Genomic DNA, 21,057 nt, shown 5'->3' with positions numbered 1-21,057 from the left:
GAATAACAGGAAATTAGCGAAGGGTGTAGGTGAGGTGCGAGAATTTGCCAAAAATCGACTGGATTTTCGGGTGTTACGGGGACGACGTGTGAGGAGAAACGACGTCGTTCGTGCAGGGCGCCGTAGCGTCGCGCCGGCAGGCTCCGAGCCAATGCGCTGTGAAAATGCCCGGGTGGGAAAGGGTGGATCGGGGGTGGCGCGCAAGCGTCGTCGTGGTATCGACGCCTCGACTCCCGGGCCGAGGGAAAGAAGCGGACTCAGACGGTAGTAGTAAAGCCCAGCTCGGGTCGGCCGAGCGCAAATGTGCGCTCTACGTGCTGACAGCCGCGTTTCGTTCGAGCTGGTCTCACCTGAGATCTCGTTCGCAGATCACGAACAGCGTGTCTCTGAAGAAAGTAGTCGAAGGACCCTCGAACCGGGGAGAGAGATGCGTCTGGCGTGACGGACGTCCGACGTACGGGAACCGTATACAGGAGAGGACGTCTCTCTACCACAGTGAACATCCCTTCGTTTCAGTGTGTGCCCGTCGCTCAGTTTCTCTCTCGCTCGCTCGGCTGTCTCGCTGATTCTGTGTCTCTGCCTGTCTGTCTCTCTGTTACTCGTTGTTTGCGTCTCAGTCACGTACACACATACACATACGTATCGTCACTCCCTCTTTGTCTCTCTCTCGACGTCGTCCCTCTGTCGGCCCATCGACAACGAGGGGATAAAAGTGGCGCGAGCACGGGCAGACCCAGCCGGAGACTGGCGGCGTCCGAGGCACTGGCGGAGCTGGTGCACGAGATCAGGATGAAATCGAGGAGGTACGTGGTCCGACGTTCTGTTCCGCCGATTAGTGCACACATCTCAGGCAAAGATGGCAGCGATTAGGTCACGCATCACCGTTCTACCGTGTTCATAATCACGATGATTAGGGATGCTGCGTGGACCGAATATTACGTTTTCACTCTCCCTCTCCGTCGCTCTTCATTCATGTACTGCCGCTTCTTCGCTCCGGCTGTTCACACTGTGTGTGCGCTAGCAGAGGCAGCCTGTCGCGCGCGCGACAGCCTCGCGACCACGATGTTCTGTACCAACGGCACGTCGTTGATTCGCAAGCCGTGTCTCGTCGCGCGACGTTTTCCGAAAAAAAGCCTCCAGGCGACTCTAGTTAGCGTCGAACGGCGGGAATTCGGAGAAGGTTAAGTCTCATTTGCATTTAAGACCACCTCACCTTCGAAGCTTCCTCCGGTTCCATATCGTTGTTCGATAGATAGAAAAAGGGGGAACGATCGAATAACGAAATCATTCTTTCATCTGTAATCAAACGTGAATGGATATCTCCGAGAAGGGGATCCACGAGCACAATGCGTTGCACTCTTTTGACGTTCCTTCTCGTTGTTGTTGCTCCATCATCCTCGTTTCTCACTCACTTTTCTCTTCGTTCCATTCTCTATCTTTCTCTTTCTCCCAGTCGCACACTCGTCCATCCTCCGTTACTTTTCTATTTTATTCTTTTCTATCTCTGTTTGCCTCCGCTTCCTCTACTTCCTCTAACTGAACCCTTTCATCCCCCTTTTCACAGTGTGGCCCACGTTCGGCTTTCTTTGACGTACACCCGCACACACAGTCCTCGTCTTCGTGCATCACGTATGCACGTACACAGAGGCGAACGCGCGCGCACGCACCGGCCGTTCGAAAATTGATGTCACGAGGCGAGGAGAGTGCGGAAAATACATAGATACACGTACATCGACGTCGGATGTACGTTGACTCGGGCCTATCTGTGTGCTCCTGTCAGCTTATCACGACATGCGCATCATTGGGCAAATATTCGGTTAACTAAACAAGGCAGGCCATCCCTCTCGTTATATACGTATCCATGTACCGTGTGCCGTGGTTATATCGTGGTTACACCGCGATATGACACGACGCTGGTAACACGGAGAGAAGCCAGCATCGCGACGAAGCCGAACGTTCGCTCGCAAACGTGCGTCGAGCTTGTTCCCGCTCCGATGATAATTGAAGAGCATATCCCCGGTAATAAGCCACCGACTCGTTTCTTTCTTCCCCATTTTCCCCTCCCGCTTCTTCCGCCTCCTCCCTTTTTACCCCGTTCTCCGTTCATTCGCCTTTTTGCTGCTCATTTTCTTCTTCACCGGTAGGCTGATGTCGTGAAACGACGTTGCTCGAATGCGGCGAACGAACGCAAACGAGCGTTCAATTGGAAATTAAATAATCGGCTGGCTGAGGAAAAACGGTATCGCGTCGATCGTCGATGCACCGCGTTCAAGAGATTGAAACGTTCTCGCGACGATGATTAAATAATCCAGAAACCGGTGAAAGAATTGGGTCATCTTCGTTGACGCGGATTCTCTAGGTATACTTCCGTGTCGTGGTTAGGCGATTCTTCGATGGCACTATCTCGGAGAGCACTCGAAACAATTTCTTCCCCCTTGTATCTCGCTTATTTTCTATCTTCCTTTTCTTATCTCTATCCGTTACGATGATATTTGAGGTTGAAATGGAAACGATAAAATTATCAGCACGCGGCGAAGGGACGATTTAATTGTTAAATAATAAGCAAGAAATTTTAATCTCTTTTTCACAGCTCTTTACTCTCATAGTTTAAAAGTAACCGAACACTTTAGTCGACTTGTACTAACAATACTTGTATTTGACCGAACCATATAAATTAATGCTGGATTGATAATTAAAAATGGCATTTGCTACTTTTTCCTGAAATCAGCTGACTCTAAATTTAAATCGCCTACTGACAGATAAAGCAATAATATGTTAGTATTTAATATACACTACTATATACATTTACTATTTCAATGTTACTATTTGCAAGTATGTGAATACTTTAGAATAGCAGTATACGTGATATCGTATCAGATATAAGTTGTCGTGTATAATTTATCGATTTATTAATTTTCAATCTAAAGGGAAATTAAAGTTAGAGTAGATATTATAAATATTATAAGGCAAAGGTTTAGTTCAGTACGCATTTCTTCGTTCCTAGTTCTAACTTTCTTTTCTTTTTTTATCTCTACCTTCCTATTTTCGTTCCGTTCTCCGCGTACCCTCTTCCGACGGAAGAAAAACGGTTCGTCCGATATTCTTGTCGTTCATCAGGGCCACACACTCGTTTATGCGCCGGTTGAAATGCGTTCACGGGAATAAAGAATATCGACGAACGAACGATCCCCTTGGGCCCGGAACTTTTCTCATTAATTGAAGCACTGTGTAAAAGCCTCCCGACCGAGGGCGTAATAACTTTTGCTATATAGGGTAAAATTCAGAAAGCGGGACGCTAGCCGAGCCGTAACGTGATTTAAAGGTTTAATAAAGTCAGCCACGTGGATTAATTCGCTTTCGGGCGGCGCGTGCACGGGAATGATTTGTGTAGCTTGATCAAAATCGCCGCGGGAATTGATTGCGTTCCATTTTCTGCAAATTGCCGGTTATCGTAAAGTCATTGAATATTTCTGCGCCCCTGAACGTTCAAACTGCAGAAGAATATGATAGAGCCATAATTTTCGAGCAGTTATGATCTTCGAGCCTCGGTAAAGGAACGTGCAAAAAATCATTATTTTGCTTTTTCCCTTTTTTATTTTTACGTTTGTGATTTAAAAAGGTGGGAAGTTTTCGAAGTACGTGTACATGTTCAAACGATAGGTGTGTGAAGTAAAAATGTTGCCTCGTAAAAAACCACTTTCCATTTGATCGATATTCTTGCTCCTCATAAATGAAAATTAACCCTACGTAATTTTCTCGGCTTCTTGTTATCTGGTTGATCGGTTTAATAAAATCGCCGTTCGCGAATTACGACGTGATTAAGGAAAATTGCAATCGACTTCTCTGTGTGCGAAGCGCGGGTGATAAAATCATGTGGAACACGGTGTAGATGTTATTTTGTTATAATCAATGCAAATATCAAATGCAATTACGTTATATATAGTAATGTTAAACTGAATATTGGCCAAAAAGTAAAGTTCTGTTTCGAGTTAGACGATGATACGTTGAACATTAAAAATGTCAAACTTTCTGTGTCGAATTAAAATTGCACGATCCATTCAAAATCGCAAATTAATTGTGATTTATACGTTTAATGCTCATTGTTGACTTTCCCTTTACGGTACAAGCGAAAAATAATTTTCTGTTTAGATGCATTTCCACTGTAGCAGTAACAAATATTGGAACAAGACAAAAAATTAATATTGTTGCACGATCCATTCAAAGTGACATATTCTCTGTATATAATCCTCTGTAGAGACTTATTGAAGCGAAATTTCAAGTATAAATAAAATAATTCATTGCTCGGTTATTTTTTGCTGATGGTGGCAACAAATATTACAAGGAAATTTATTATTATCAGTTCAAAGTCTCCTTCAGGAAAATGGCAACTTTCCAGTTAACAAGTTATCTCCTGACTGTCGCTTGTCTTTTCTTCTGTGCCATTTACATTGAGATTCTCGTTAGTCTTGAAAATCTAAAGCGGCGAAGGTAAAGAATTCTTTGTACCTGCTTCTTTTAGTTTACTTTTGTGTACCTACCGTAGCTCTATCAGCAAGCTAAAAATAACGATGCCTTTGAAAAATAACGTTGGTAATCAACGTAGAGCAAAAATTTCCCTAAGATTTCGTAATCATAAAAATAATAATACAATCTGGCGGATAAATGCATGTGGAAGAAACCAGGCTAATGGATTTTTAATTATTAATACAACGGTGTTCTGTAATTATGTCATCTGTGTAGCAAATAACGAAAATACTGGCGCGATACAACACGTGGCAACTTTTCATAAGGAGTTAAAACGACAGAATAATTGTTTTCTTTCGTGTTCTATACAGGACTTTGTTTTCCACTCGATTTACTTTGAAATGCAGGCGAGTACACGTGCACTCGGCCAAGGTATGTTTTAAAAAATCTTGCTACAGAACCAACCAGTTGTCCCGTTCTCAACCATTTCGCGAGTTGTTAAAAAATATTACGTCTATTTTGCGTATCAAACTACATTTATGGATTTCGAAAATGCGCTACGAATTTCCGTTGACGTGAACCGAGTTTGCCACTCTACAAACGTTTCAACCATTTTCTCCCTTAATTGGGTACACTTTCTTTACCATTCTTAGTTAAAAGAATACTGTTCTCCGCTACACAAGCTTCGCTGTTTCTCGTAACAAGCGTGCTCGACGAGTTTTCAAATTTAAATACGTCGAAAACGAAACCTGCTATGAAATAACATTTTCCTCGGTTACTCTACAATTCCTATTTTGCCCAATTTAGATCATCTATAGGTATATTCTTCAAAGTACAATATTCGCGTGTTATTCCGGATCATCTGACATTTTCCAATATTATTTTTCTATCGTGTCTTTTATAAAATTTTTTAAAATAGTTTTTTCTTTATTTGTGGCTTAAATTACTCTTAATTTACTCTTAATTACTCTTCTACATTATTATCAGTTAATTTTAAAACGCGAGCCATGGAGAGTGTTAATTCTAGAAGCAGTGTTAAGCAAACGTTATTCGCAATCCAGACATTTGCAACTTATTAATTCTTTCCATCCAGACATCCACAGTCGTAATTACGATTTCAAGAAAGATGTGTAGAAAGAAGAGAAGAAATAAATAATATCAAATATCGTAAACGCAAACGAAATTGCAATAATATCTATCGTCTTATGAAAGAAGTTCATAAAAATGACACGATCTAATATTTAACAGAAAAAATTCAAATTCATTCATTTTTATTTATCCATATTCGAGTTTACTATTTTATGAAAGTGCTACAGAAATAAGAGAAGAAGCAAGGAGCCCTTCGTGATCGTGTTACGTACCGTCGAAGACCGCGGACGACAAGACGGTTACATGGCAACAGAGAAAATGGTAGAAAAGAGCAGACTCGAATTTCTAAATCCGAACGCTACGAGGTCGGGGCTTCATTAAGCTCTGCATTTTTATGTAACTGACTTGACCGTCGTTGAATGTCGCGTATCGATGCACACGGAGATTTCTCCTTAGCTCGAACCTTCGTTAAAGATACTCGCCCGATTTCATCGCGATTTAAACGATCATTCATTACCGTTGTCCACAGTGTGTTGGTATTTTATCGATTATTGTCTCCAAATATACCGACGTTGCAAAAAACAGGAATGGCTTTTATGTTCAGGATTGACTGTAGATCACCTGTATCCGTTGAAAGCTAATCTGATAGAAAGCGAGATAACTGAACGAGAAGAACGTCCTGTAAGCGGATCTATTGTAACACTTTCATTGAAGGTACGAACTGTTTGCTTCGCTTATTTTTATCGTTGCATATCGTAGTTATAGATGCGAACATACTTTACTGTATTTTTATTTACGTTCACTCTCGAACGTTCCGTTTCGTAATTAAACAGATTCTTCTTACTATCTTATCTGAATAGCATATTACTTTGCTTGACAGTACGCGAGCTACTGTTCTCCGTTTTCGAACGTATCGATCGCGATAGATCGAAAATTTAAAATTAAATTTTGAAATTTAAATTTAAATTTAAATTAAATTTTGAAATTTAAATTTAAATTTGAAATTAAATATTCAAATTTAAATTTAAAGCTAAATTTTGAAATCTAAATTTAAATTTAAAATTAAATTTTAGAAATTCTTCGAAACTATTCCCGTAATTGGGATTTGTAAAACCCTAGGAGTCTTAATTTTTGTGATAATTTGGAAAATTCGTTTTGCGAGGTGTTGCACTTGACCAATGTGTGATCATCGATGTACGTATAATCCATAATAACATTTTTTATAAATTTCTAAACATTTCTATCTACGTGATAAAATTAGCATACCAGTTGCAGGTTAAATATCTTTTAATCTTTAGTTTATTTCTAGGACTAAATTTTTACAGAACAATCACTTTCTATGATAAACGCGAACTTTACGGCACATTATGTAACACGAAACTTTAGCTTTACGACGATTTGATTGACTTAGTCGAGAAACGTTTTGCGTATTCTAGGACGATGCTCGAGGGACTGATCGTCTCGTCAAGAAAGCGTTTTCGAGGTTGCGCTGTCTCCTATCTATATGCACTCACGATTTACGAGGTGAGATTAATGATCGTCGCGTTAGTATCCGTAGCTAAATGTTGGTTTAGCGACGTTTATCTTTGAATTGAGAATTGCGGATATGGTGATTTTCTATAGTGTGTGCAAGAATGCGGTTTTGATGAGACGAGCGTACGCTAGTTGTCCTCGTACATCTGGAGAATCCCGTGAAGCTTGCGGTATCGAGAGTCATTTAACGACGTTTATCTTGAGGTCGCCGATTGTGGGGATCATCCTGCGTAACATTTGTCTTCGTACGCTGTTTAAATAGAGATTAGGGGGGCATTAGTTGAATTTACTTTGCTTATCGTCAAGAATCTCCAGTGATATTGATATGATGAGATTTCTTTCAGTTTTCATAATAAACTATCGTGGAGTAAGTTGTATTAAAACGTTTCAAGGAATTTATATCTTACGTCAGTGGAATATTTTGTCGGTGATAATGTTCTGAACTGTCGTAGAATTTTGTATTTCTTATCTACAAAAAGATAATTGTCCTTTGAAATGACGCATGAAATTTAATATGAATTATAGTAATCCTCGTATAAGTTTCTGATTCATAAATTATATTAAAACAATAGGTACGGAAGCACCAACACACGCTATGTGTCATACATTTCCGAACTTCTGCCAACAGTGTTCAAACATACACGTTCCCTGAAAACGCTCTTCAAAACAACCAACTTCCTTCCCATGTTAAACAAGTCACACGACGACAAGTCGAAAGCGAAATTAAAACTTCTCCGTCGTTCAAACAAACACTACCAGACAATAGTGAACCCTCGAATGTCCACCTACTTGGAAACAACGATCAATTCCTTCGTTAGCTCGATTGGTTTGTTTTGCGTCGTCGACGTTTAGTCGACGAAACGTCCCGAATAAAATATGTTCCGCTTTAATTCGGCGATAGTGGCCAGCCTACACGATGCTTCATAATACAGCCCTCCATTCAGGATCGACTCGGCTGAATTATGAATGGCGGTCGATAGCAAGAGGGAGGACGCTTGTACTGACCATGCGAGTTTCACCTGGCTTACGTGGCCCTCGCAAGAATGTGTATGAAAAAGAAACGACTATCGACGTTGGGATTGCGCCTCTTTTTACCTTCCCCACGCGACCGTTATTCCAGCAATCTACCCTTCAGGATACAATCAAACTGCCCCGCCCCCCAAATATATAAACCGACCCTATCCTTAGAAATGGAGACTTCGTGTGCCTGTATAGAAGATGGTCTGGAGTGAAATTTTCCGGTATAAACACAATGTAGAGAAACGACTCGGAACGACGCGACGTCGTATATTAACAACGATGACGATGTGACTGCAAAGGATGTGTAACGTTGAGGAGGGACGTAATATTCTTACTGGTTGCGGTTATGGCTAACTATGAGTGCAAAATAGTGCGTGATGTCTCGTAGCGTTTCTTCTTCTGTTTCTTATTGTTCTTCGAACGAAGAAGGACCCCTTTATTAAAATTTATCAGTGGATTATTGGAATACGGATGAGGTTTTATCGAAGACTGGATATTTTTGTCGTCGTTTATTATTGGTAAATCTTTCTTCATCTTTGTGACTGTATCGATCGCCAGAATGTCTTGATTACGTTATACTTGAAAGGAATCGAACGTTTGTAACTTCAGTGTACGTTGCGCTTATTCGTTCGATCGTTATCAAACCCGATATCTGATTCCAATTTGACTGCAGTGAACCGTATTTCTTCAAAAAAAACCACCGTATCCACTTCTACTCAGCGAATATTCACTTCCTTCTTTTTTTCCTCGAGCGTCTGATTAACACCGATGCGATAACTCGCTTCTTTTCCTCGATTCATCCATTTTACATCTAATCGAATCGCGCTATGAAATACAAGATACGAAGATCATCGCGTGTCTTCAGCTCGCGAAATGTCGAATATGGCAGCATTTCTCACAAATTTTCCGCAGATCTCACGAATCAGAGTACTTCGTTATTCAGCTCGTCTTTCATCCTATCAGATCGTACGCATCGGTCACTTCACCGACATTACATCGTCATCGTTCTCGTCGCAGTCATCAACATTCTCCTATCGCACCTCGTGATACACCCGTAAATTAAAAACGAGGCGTCAGCTATTTCTACTCTCTGCTTGCAGCAATATAGCTATATCGATCCTCCATCAAGATCGTCGAAGTTACGAGGTCGTTAGAGAAGGTACGTTCGTGTAAAGATCTCGGCGAAAGTTTGTCATTTGCTGGTGGAGGATTTGACAGCCTGCGGCAGGGCAGGTCTCGAAGCGAAGAAAGGAGAAGGCAGGAAGCGGAGGTGAAACCAGGTACAAGCTACCAGGAAGGCCTAGCGCCTGGCTGTTTAGTGGCTGTTGACAAAGGCGGCGGGGGGGTGACGGGTAACAGCACCTAAGGGCGGGTGGGGGGATGCAGCTCGAAAGGGTGGCGGCATGGAGGAGCCCTCGCTGGAGGCTCTCATGCAGGCGGGCCTCATCTTCGTGGTCAGTGTCGCCATCATCTTCTCGAATCTCCTCATCATCGCCACCTACCTTAATTTCCGTGGTAAGTGCTTTAACATGTTTCAACTAGACTGCGAATTTTTACACATTTATTAACACCGCAACTACCAAGTCTGTAATCTGTAAAATGATAGATTTCAGACGTTTTTAACAAATTTCACGAATTTGTTTGAAAAATAAGGGATTACATCGGGCTTTTTTTTCCTTTTCGTAAATGGTCTTGTGAATTGAATTAAAGAAACATAAAAATATGGTTAAATTATGTTATTACTATATACAGGGTTGTTGGTAACTGGTGGTACAAGCGGAAAGGGGGTGATTCTACGCGAAAAAAGAGGTGGAAAATATAGAATAAAAATTTTTCGTTTGAAGCTTTGTTTTCGAGAAAATCGACTTTGAATTTTCGCTCGGTACGCGTGCACTTTATCACGTCTTGTTATAACGGATCTCACTATAGATTTTTAAAAAAATTAAAAAAAAAAATTGAAAAAAAATTTTTATTCTATATTTTCGACTTCTTTTTTCGCGTAGAATCATTCCCTTTCCGCTTGTACCACCAGTTACCAACCACCCTGTATATAAAAGTATAAGAGTCGTAAATGCATGGTTGGAGTAAGATATTTGGAACGAATATTAGACATTCATTTTGTTATGTAATTTTACATAAAAAGACAACATGCCTACCAAATATCACGAAAGTGACTTGTGTAAACATTTTGTTAAAATATATTTCCAGTTTAAAATATAAAAGCAACGTAACAGGCTTAATCATCTATAAAAACGTCGTTATATATTTCTAGAATCGTTAATTCGTTATTATATCAGATGTAAACTGCGGCGATTTTTTACTTGTCGGATAAAATATTAGAACGCTTTATTACGTGCGCTTAAAAGAAGTGTTTGCATATAATCAATCAAATAACACAATAGCGAAATTTAATCGTACTAGTATTTTATATATTTTATACGTGATTTCGTAATATTACCCTGGCAATCGGTGTTGCAATGACGTGTAGTTTCTTTGTCGCTGTGGGTTTCTTTTAATTGCCTCTCCCGGTGACCCTGTCGCCGCAGAACAACGAAAAAGCAATAAAAACTGTAACATTCGGTGAAACCCGACCGTTTGGTGATTCACACTCGAGGTAAATACAAATGAGAATCACACCGCATAGGTCCCTCCGAGGTGATAAACTACTACTTGCTATCTCTCGCTTCGGCGGACCTTCTTTGTGGTCTGCTGGTGGTTCCGCTCTCGGTGTATCCAGCGTTGGTACGACGATGGGTCTATGGGGACGTCGTGTGTCGTCTCGTTGGCTATTTGGAGGTTACTCTCTGGGCGGTATCTGTTTACACCTTCATGTGGATTTCTGTGGATCGGTATTTGGCCATCAGGTACGTAAAATCCAATCGTAAAATATTTTCTTTCCTTATCGACTGATAAAGTATAAATAAATCTAGAAATCTGTAAGATCTAGAAATATTATGGAATTTTTTAATAAGTTTTATCTTTGCAACTTTTCTCTCTTTTTTTTTTATTAGTATTCTTTGAAACGACAAGTAGCATTTGAGAAGAATATCGGATAAATAACTTTAACTTTTAATGTTCGTCTGATATTCAAAAAGCTGGATATAACGATGAAAGTTTTTACATCTTCTCTACGCGTAGAACTTAATACATACATATACCTTGAGTACGCGATTAGATGGTAGGTTTTGTATCCTTAGATATACAGTTGAAAGCATATAAATTCAAGTTCACAGTATACATATCAACGGAAAGAATACGATAATCTTGATATTCCTTATAATCTACAATAGCTTTATCGTTTATTAGCCTAACAGATTCGTAACACAGTAATATAGGTCTAAGATGGAGCGATAACCGATGTCAAGATTATAGGTAAACTAAAATCTAGACAACCTTCAACAACCTTTCTAATTCATTTCGCCTACATCTTCGATCAACAACTTACATTGCACCAGTTACTGTTGTATATATATAATAATTGTCCACTTACATTATTCGTTGGAACGAAAATTCTGTATCCTCGACCTTTCATTTCTCTATCACAAACTCAATTGTAACCTTTAACTTTTCGATCTACACTCATGTTCATAAGTATTAGAATACTTATTACGACAAGTAGGCAAAGCTTAAATAGTTATTAGAAACTTTATTTTATTCGAAACTTTGCAATATAAAAAATCTGTTGTTGTATGTCAAATATATAAATATCATCCATTATAGATTGAAAGTTAATTAAAAATCATGAATTGGACGATGACACTCTAATTTATTATTAATTAATATATATCAGTACATTATTTTTCATTTTACTTGTTATTTTTCGATTCCATGCATTCGCGAATCAGATTCAAATTTCACGAAACCTTTCTCTTTCCTATTTAATATGTTGAAAATTTTCTCGATAAAATCTCAAACATCGTAGAATTTTGCGTGTTAATATACTACTAATTCGTTATTGATAATTCTTATCGCTCTTGCAAATAACTTTGACAGATTTTTTTCCGTATTCTAAATCTTTGCCCTGCATGAATAAATAATTTTAGTCAATTAATCATTTCCCTAATAACCTGGGTCAATTGTCACGGTTTATGCGAGATCAGCAGATATCCTGATACTTATGAACACAAATGGAATGTACTAAAACGTTTTAACTTCTCAAAGCATAACTTTACAGGTACAGAAGTTTAGCTTGAAACGTTTTCCTATTCGTACGAGTATTAACTAACAAAACGATTCGGTTTCACAGGAAACCATTGCGATACGAGACCGTGCAGACGAAAACCCGATGCCAGTGCTGGATGGTCTTCACGTGGATCAGCGTGGCGATGATGTGCTGTCCGCCCCTTCTAGGTTTCCAAAAGCCGATTTTCGACCGGGAGGCGTTCATCTGTATGCTCGATTGGGGCAACATGGCTGCTTACACCATCACACTGTCGATCCTCGTGCTAGGCCCATCGGTCATCACCATCGTCTACACCTATTGCTACATCTTCACGATGATGAGACGACTAAAATCCGGCGTACTGATTCACGACAAGGAGTACGCGACCGCGCTCTCGGAAAACTTGAGCAATCCGAGTCATATCATGTCCTTTGTCCTGGTGATGACTTTTTGGGTGTCCTGGGCACCGTATGCCGGTCTCCGGATATACGCTGTCGTTAACGGACCGCCGCAGGTAATTTAAACGTCCCTCTCTCTTTCTCTCTCTCTTTCTGTGTGAATACAACGAAATATAGGGGAAAGGTCAGTCTCGACGTGTTCATACGAGACATTGTGAATTTCGTCTCGCTTTTGGATGTTTCGAGAGTTATAGCTTGCCTTTAAATATAGAGTTTTAGAATAAAGGTTTCGCGTTATATCGATCTCTTTTTATAGTTGTTGGTCTTTTTTCACGTAGTCTGTATGTTTTTTTGCATTGTTTTCTGCTTGTAAAGAGAGGTGAAAATAATATTTTTGGCTTTAATTAAAGTTCAGGTTTCATTAACACGTTCGTTGCTAATGATGCATACGTTACATCGATTCTATTGTTTTATTTAAATTCCACACAATTCTACTGGAGCAATTATTGCGTTTCCGAGTTTGTACGTTTCGAGAGGAAGAATTCTCAGCGTTTGTTAAATAATATTGCGCGCTCTTTTCGTTCTCGTATAACAAGCTCTCGATATAACACGACGCAGACTTTCGCCTTGTAAGGAAGACCTATATCGCGATATTTAAATTACTTTTACAATTCACAGATGTTAATGTTTACGCTGCAGGTGCCGTTTCTCCATTTCGCAGTAGTGTGGTTGGGGGTGACGAACAGTTTCTGGAAAGCGGTGGTCCTTGGTACCCTGAGCCCGCAGTTTCGACTAGCGGCTCGTGTGCTCTGTCTGACGTTGTGCTGCCGGCACAGACGACTTCCGCCGGAGCTGCTCGGCCTCGACGACGACGATTAAAAGCCAAACGCCTACGAGAACAAGAGGGGAAACGCTTTCCTTTTGCGCGCGAGCGTTCTACAACACGCGCCCCATTCTTAGAGCATCGCTTTTCATCTCTCGGTATTCGAGGTCGTTTGTTGCATCCGCCACCGTTCTCTCGGAGTCTCCTTCGAAGGCTGAGACTGAGATTCTTTGTTCCAAAAAGCGCTACCACGACGTCCGACGAGTAAGACGCGCGATCAATTTGGTCGCGTCTCAACATACGGAATAAATTTCAGGGAACTAGTAAGAAAGAAATGATTTTTCACCAACGAACTTCTTCGATAAGCGCCAAACTTTTCTGCCTCGAAAGAAGAATACTTCCTTTTCAGTCACATTTTCCTTGCAAATGATCGTTCCTTAGAGTCTCTGGATATTTATCCGATCCATCTATTTTCCGTTTCGCGTGGATGCGATTCGATTAAGACTATTGCTTTCTGTTTCTCTTTCCGCTCCACAGGAGACGAATTATTCCTAGCCGAACACGATTGATCGGCCAAGTACAATAAAGTAAATCTCTCCGTAAGATCAACGAGCAATCAAGCGCCACGATAATAAACGATAAGATTTTTGCTAACTGAATTACCTTTTGCCGTTAAATCAGTTCGTCTCGATTCAAACTGTCAAACCGCGTATAATTAAGAACCTAACGAACCGTTAAGACGATTAGAGAAAAAGATGTTAAGAAAATTAAGATATCGAAAAAACGAGAAACGTGTCTGACAAAGACACGTGGTCGCTTCTTCATCAAAACTCTTATCCGAGTTATTTAAAGAAACCGCGTAAACTGTTAGGGTATTGCTTTTTCTATACGATTTCGATTTAAATATAATCGATTATACGTATATACACATATATAAATATACAGATGTGTACGTGTCTGTTATTAAAAGAATCCACGTTATCGACAAAACGTGGGAACGAGCGTGGTGTAAGGCCGAAAGAAAGAATCGAAGCTCAGTCTGGGGCGCGTTTGTCGCGCGATCAAGATTCTCGAAAGGGACGCGATCCTCGTGGACGAATCGTCGATCGAACATTCACAACGGACGACATCCTGTTCGTTTTGGCGACGGTTCGCTCGACGCTGATCGTTACAGTCCGGATTAATTAAATCGGAGACGCCCTGTTTATCTACTTTTTGCCTTTTTCCTTCTCGAAGAACGCTCTCGAAAGTCGACGAAACGCGGAGAGCTTTCTCGCGCGTTCCTCTCCTCTCGGTGGTTTCAGGAGAGCGTTCTCGGAAAACTAATCGTTGCCTATATCTACGTGGTAAGATCACGCTCAAACACAATTATCTTAGCGAGTCGCGATAAATTAACGTGTAAAAGTATAACATGAGGACGAGCGAAGAGTCGCTTGCGATCGCGTAGCATCCTGCGCGATTACTAAACTAAAATCGATCGAAAGGGGATGTGAAGGGAAGATGATTAAGCAGGCGAACACAAAATACAAGAGAACACTAGGTCAATTAACGGAGATGCCTCTACGAATGCGACGCCGCGTCAATCTGCGCGCCCGTAGAACGCCCATGTGAAACAAAAACTCGCGGACGGGATTTCGATCGCGACGGTTATACGCTTTTTTTAACGCGCTTCTTCCTCTACTCGGCCTCGCGATCGGGCTCCCTTCCACTCTCTCTTTCTAGTTTTTAATCAAACTTGGGCTGACACGTTTTACTTTTTCTTCTCTTTCGAATTTCTTCTCTTGCGTCCAGTTATTAAATCCTCTTGCAAGTTTCTGCGGTTTTCATTTTCTACGAACATAATTCTATCGAAATCGAACGTTTTTATTTAAAGTAATTTTCATAATTATTACCGAATTGTCGCAGAAAATATTTCTAAGTACCTCCCTTTCATTCTAATATTTCCTTCCGTTTGAACAAACTGGAAGCTTCTATTTGCTCACTTTTCACAGGTACATTACACGATACAGCTGATATCTCCTAAACGATCGAATCGTGTCGTTTGTATGTGATTTTTAGCAGTTCTTCCTTTAGGGGAAGGCAAACCTCCTTGTTGGAGAAGAAAACGAATGGGAAGATTCTATTTGCCGGATTGTGACTCGTTTTACAGCGCGATTCTAGATCTGCTTCTGAAAGTGAAGGACTTGCGGAGTTGGAAACTCGATTATCGAGCGTGAAACTCAAGCAGGCACGTGTTTCCATCATACGGGATCGAATTTCAATTAAAATGGTAATCAAACTTTCACCAACGCCGCGTTACGAAATTCTGGCCGCCGACGGAAGCAATAAATGCGCGAGATTAATTGAATGGAAGTACAAGAAACTGCGAGAGAGCCGTGAACACGGGTTGAAGGAAGCAACGTCGTTATATAGTTGTCGGATCGTGGATCGTGTTAAAGTTAAATCGCCATTATTCCATTTTCCGGTCAAACCGTCGTGTCATGGGCCGTCCGCTGCGAAAATCTAATTTAAAACTCGCCCCCGTTTCTTACTCAAAGGGAAATCGACCGACATGAAACGCAACGCAAAAACTTGGCGAAAACCGTTTCCCGTGGGTGGAGAGAAAGCAACGGCTATTAATAAAACGCGAGATTCATTTATAAACCTGGCCATTTCTATAGCGAATAAAGTCCACTGTTTGAGTACCGCGGTTACGAATGCTTCACGGCTCCGCGGCTTTTATATAACGGAACTTCCCGCGACGTTTCCGTCATAGCAATATTTATGCCTCAACAGTGTAAGTGTTATACGTAATTGGCGATGAAAAGCTGCGTGTAATTAACCGTTTCGTTAAGCAGAATATCGCGGATTTCTTACGACGGTTTAAATTGAATTCAGAAATGAATTGTATATCGAAGAGAGTAATTTGACGCAGGTAGAAGTTGCGCGCTTTTAGTTTCGTATCTTATTTCGTCATTGCATATTCTTTAGCTGGTCTACAGTGGCGATATTTAATCGTTGAAAAGGATGAATATATGAAAAAAGAGGGAATAAAATTCGAAACACTTGGATCGAAGAACGACGTGTCGCTCGAAAGTTAATTAGCGTCGCTTAAAAGTTACAAGCTATTCATCGATTTCCGTGCGTGTATGTTCTCAAGGTTTAGAATGGTCTCAGAAGCAGATATAGCATCGGTTGAATAGTAAGTTTTTATTACGAAGAAGGATATTAGAAGAAGGATTATGCATTGAATTACACGCTTCGTACCTACTTCGTACAAATTATCTGAATTATAACAAGTACGAGAAAAGAAACCAAAGAAAAAAGAGAAAGAGAGAGAGAGAGAGAGAAAAAAAAGCACAGCAAAATATTGTTCCCGCTACGCTCCAAAAAGCGATGCTCACGCGCAAGCAAGTGGGCAAGATCCTGAGATTTCTTGAATGGTGAACGTTAACCCTTTAAAGAAGAAATCCAATACGCAAATCGGTGTCTAGAAAGTCTCAGCTTCTACTCTATTTTTTACTCTAGACTTCGTGTTTTATTAAACTATAAGGCTCTTCTAATAAATAAATCGTAAGCGAACGCCCCGGTCGGGGCTACGAATACCATTAGATGCGCGACGGTAATTTATCGTGCCATTTTGATATACCAAGCTATAAGTTAAAGGGTTAAGGTGCCCGGAAGTGCTCTGAAAACGCAGATGTTAAGGTGCAGAGCGTCGAAACGTTCTTTCGATAATTTACCATCGCCAATGCGTCACATTGATCGAATTATTAAACGGAATTATAGCCATTATTCGATGGAATGAGAAATTTATCGTCGAAACGAATTGAAAATAACGAGAGTACGGTTCTCTGATATTCTCTGATGTTAAGATGTCTTAACTATAGAATCGAATCAAAGCAAATTTTGGGCTACGTTATAGTTGAAACTTTAGCTATGTAAAACAGCACCCCGGCTAAAATGCAACAAGATAAAAAGCGACGCGACGCCAATCTCTTTGTTAATTGCCGGCTCGTTGATCGTTCGACGATTGTTCGACAAATTTTAACGATTGTTATGCGACGTGTATCGTCGTTAATTGTTTACCACGAACGAGCAACGTGTCATGCGAGTTATTTACCAGTGCGATGAGTCACGGTATCGATATTCACCGTTCTTCCAAGTATATCTGTTGCGAAGAACACCGATGAATCCTAATTAAGATTTATCCTAAGATACACACGTCCATCCCTGTTTGAAGATCAAAAGCACTTGCGAATTTTTACCTGTTCACGACAACGAAGTATTTTTCGAACGAACTCGCTTCGTTCGCACTTCATTCGAATGCTTTGTATAACTCGCGAAGTCAAAGCAATAATAAGCGGTACGATATAGTGTTGATTTAACGCAGTTAAATGATTAATTCCTTTCTAACGATGATTCGTAAATGAGTTAAGGAGGTAATCGTGAAGGAGGGTACCGTCACCCGTCGTATTGTTAATAATTCCAATAAAATTGATTGAACAAAAACGCAACAGTTTTGTCTATGTTTCGTTTCTTTTTCGTTTCGCGAGATATTTTTATTTCTGTGTAATGTTCCCGCAAGTTCTTTAGCCGGGGTTGATCGTGGCGCATAAATGAAAAAAAAGAAAGAAGAAAAGAACGAAGAAAATGTTATGATTTTGCTCCGAATGTCTCTTCGTGTATGTATGTACATATTAGATCGCGCATGCCACGATTCTTTCGTCCAGATCCATCGTTACACGCTTTAAACTTTTACGATGCAACGTCTCGGGTGCACGCCGACACAAGGATAAGCGTCCACCTGGCCCGGATGAATGTTCCTTCCGCGATCAGGCAATTCCATCGAGTGTCCGCCGTATTCATCTTCATAGTGTCGACAGAGATTCATTTGGTAAAAAGAATTTTGTAAATTCTAAACTGCTTTCAAATGGGTTTTGTGACGGTGAAGTTCTTTTGCTTTTTGGAAGAACGTTCGATGTAATTGTTTAAGCGTTATTTAAACGTGAAATGATTATTTGAGCTGAGATAATGCTTATAATATTTATTTGAACGTATCATTATGTTAAGCGTGTCTGTTATTTCATTTACGAAACGTTTATGAATCTTAATATACTTAAAATTCTATTATACTTCTATTACGTATAAGATGAAGTTAAGCGTAGAAGGTTTCCCAAACCTCTTACTCAGCTCGACAATATCTCTTTTTCATATCAACTTTGCTAGACTTATTTAAACATGGTGTTCCTAATATTCACTTTCTTATTTAAAAAAAAAAGAGGATAATATGTGAACTTCTAAATCAAAGCTATCTTAATAACGAATGAAATAACCCGTTTCATTAAAATATATTTTTCATTGAAATAATTATTTCAACATAGTATAGACTGTATTTAACATTTATATGCGATATCTATCAAATGTTCTTCTTAACAATTATTTTGAATAGCAACCAGCTCTCTAAAACGTAAGATTTCAACAGTAGGACGTGCCCTCCCTAAAGCAGAATTTGATTACTTCGTAATGCCACACAAGAGGAGAAGGAGCAAAGCGATGGTCGCTTGAAACATTTATCAAACGGGAACACCAGTCGAAATACCAGCTTCCGGGCGTGTTCCATCAAAGCCGGTGTGCCACCCACGTTAGCGTGCATCCGCGAAACCGCCAAACCGAGCAGTATTAAATTCCTCAGCGATAACGAGATTCTAAATACTTTAAAGTCGCTCAAAGAGAAGGAAGGAACGAGAACGAAGCGGAGGAAGGGAATAAATCAAGCATACAGAACTGGATAAAACAAAAGGAGGAGAAAAAGAAAGAGGTAACAGTACCTGCATCTGAAAAAGGAAGATCGAAGCGTTGCTTCTTTTTCTCATTTCTTTCTCCTCTATTTTTTTCTTTTTTTTTTCTTTTCCTCGTCTTATGATAAAAGCAACGCGGATAAAAATAACGACGAACTGAGAACGAGACGAGGATGAAAGGAAAACGCGAGATTGGTCCCTGGCAATTTTCCGGGCGGCCTTCGTTATTAACGATTAATTACATTTTTGTACCTAGCTGCTAGTTTTGTACTAGTTTTGTAACGTACCTCACCACCGGACGTGCTGTTATTGCATATTTTAAGTGGTTGTTAAAACGGAAGGTTGATCGATCACCCACGAATGTCCGGCGTCATAATGTGGTTGTGTACGATCGATGATCGTCGCGATGCTAAACCCGCGCTGCCTTGTGTGATAAACATGACATTGGGACCTCGCGAATATTTCATTTTCATTCCGAAAGTTTTGACAGAGAAGCGAGTTTTCAACTATAGACGCTGGGAACGGTCGATACTTGCGCGTTTCTTCGACCTCCATGAAACGGACTTGACGCGAAATACGAGGAAACTTGTCGATTACGATGATTCATTGAAACTTGCTTTCTCTCCCTCTCTCTTTCGCTCTCTGTCTAAGTTGTCCTCTGAAACGATATATTTCTCTTGTGTTCGATTTCTTTCGAGTAATTGGAATGAACGAAACAGAATAAAAAAAGTAACAATATTTGGTCGATACATTGCATCGTGATTATCACATGAGACATACAGGTTGCAAAGTACAATAGTATCTTGAGGTTTCACCTGACAGGCCGAGAGTGCTTTAAAGAGTCATTTCAGCGCTGCAAATGAAACATCTAAAAAGAGATAATAAAAGGTAAAAAAAAAAGAGAAGAAGTATTCTCGTTAATTAATATCCATTTATTGTTACGATAATCTATATATCTAGAACGAAAGATGTAACTGGTTTGCCAATTTATCGATTCTAAAAATGTTCTATTTGATCGCTGAAATACTCGATCTTGCGCGCAAGCAATCAAAAAGATGAATTAACTCGCAAGAAGAACTCGTTGTTAGGATGCAAGCATGCGTTTTATTCACGCTTTGCCTGTTGTCTGTTTCAATGTTTAGATCGATCGATTTTTTCCACGCGTATCAACGAGCGCTTTCGTTAAATAAAAAGGAGAAGATGTTGCGATCGTGCGTGTTGTTAATGAAGCGTTTAATTTCGCGTGCTTTCATCCTGCATGCGTTGATAACTTGCGATCAGGACGCAGGAAACTCGAATCACGGTGGATTCTACGGTGCGATTCTAGTTGTCCGAGCGCAATGACGGGTGTACTACATACGTCGTGATACGAATTCGACGATAACGGTACAATATTAACGATTATTGTCCTAGCGCCATAGAATAGTAAGATGATATTCCAATAATAAATGGCGAGATCGTAGATATCGCAAATTTCACTCGATATACGACTCGGTATAACGCTTTGTATTCATTTATTCCAATATCCTTAACGAGCATCGATTACGCGATTACTGAGATTTTGATTGCGAAATTCGCTCAAATTAACGAGGACTTGTATATTTGTGTGCTTCTACGTTCGTTACACGTTTCTTTCTAATAAAATGAAGTGCCATGCAATTACTAATGCAGATTTTAATTATCGAACAGTGGCTTTAAAGGAGATTCTAATTTATTCGTTATGATATTCATTCCAATCCTGTGATTTTCTTTCTACGTTATTTGTTGTTATCGAGAAGATTCATCGAT

General features: G+C 40.1%; 1 protein-coding gene across 1 annotated transcript; it reads left to right on the top strand.

Moving 5' to 3' along the window:
* The first annotated feature begins 258 nt into the window (after window positions 1–258).
* On the top strand, window positions 259–16,679 carry DopEcR (G-protein coupled receptor DopEcR). Its single transcript, XM_069132267.1, has 5 exons — window positions 259–803; window positions 9,207–9,621; window positions 10,751–10,970; window positions 12,353–12,782; window positions 13,366–16,679. Exons 2-5 carry the CDS (start codon window positions 9,510–9,512, stop codon window positions 13,543–13,545), a joined length of 942 nt encoding a protein of 313 aa, XP_068988368.1. The 5' UTR covers window positions 259–803; window positions 9,207–9,509; the 3' UTR covers window positions 13,546–16,679.
* The last annotated feature ends 4,378 nt before the right edge of the window (window positions 16,680–21,057 follow it).

Source organism: Bombus flavifrons, chromosome 2, assembly GCF_040668555.2.
Source record: "Bombus flavifrons isolate JBK064 chromosome 2, iyBomFlav1_principal, whole genome shotgun sequence".
Taxonomy (NCBI): Eukaryota; Metazoa; Arthropoda; class Insecta; order Hymenoptera; family Apidae; genus Bombus; species Bombus flavifrons.
The sequence above is the reverse complement of the archived record's forward strand: the minus strand, read 5'-3'. Positions and strand labels throughout refer to the sequence as shown.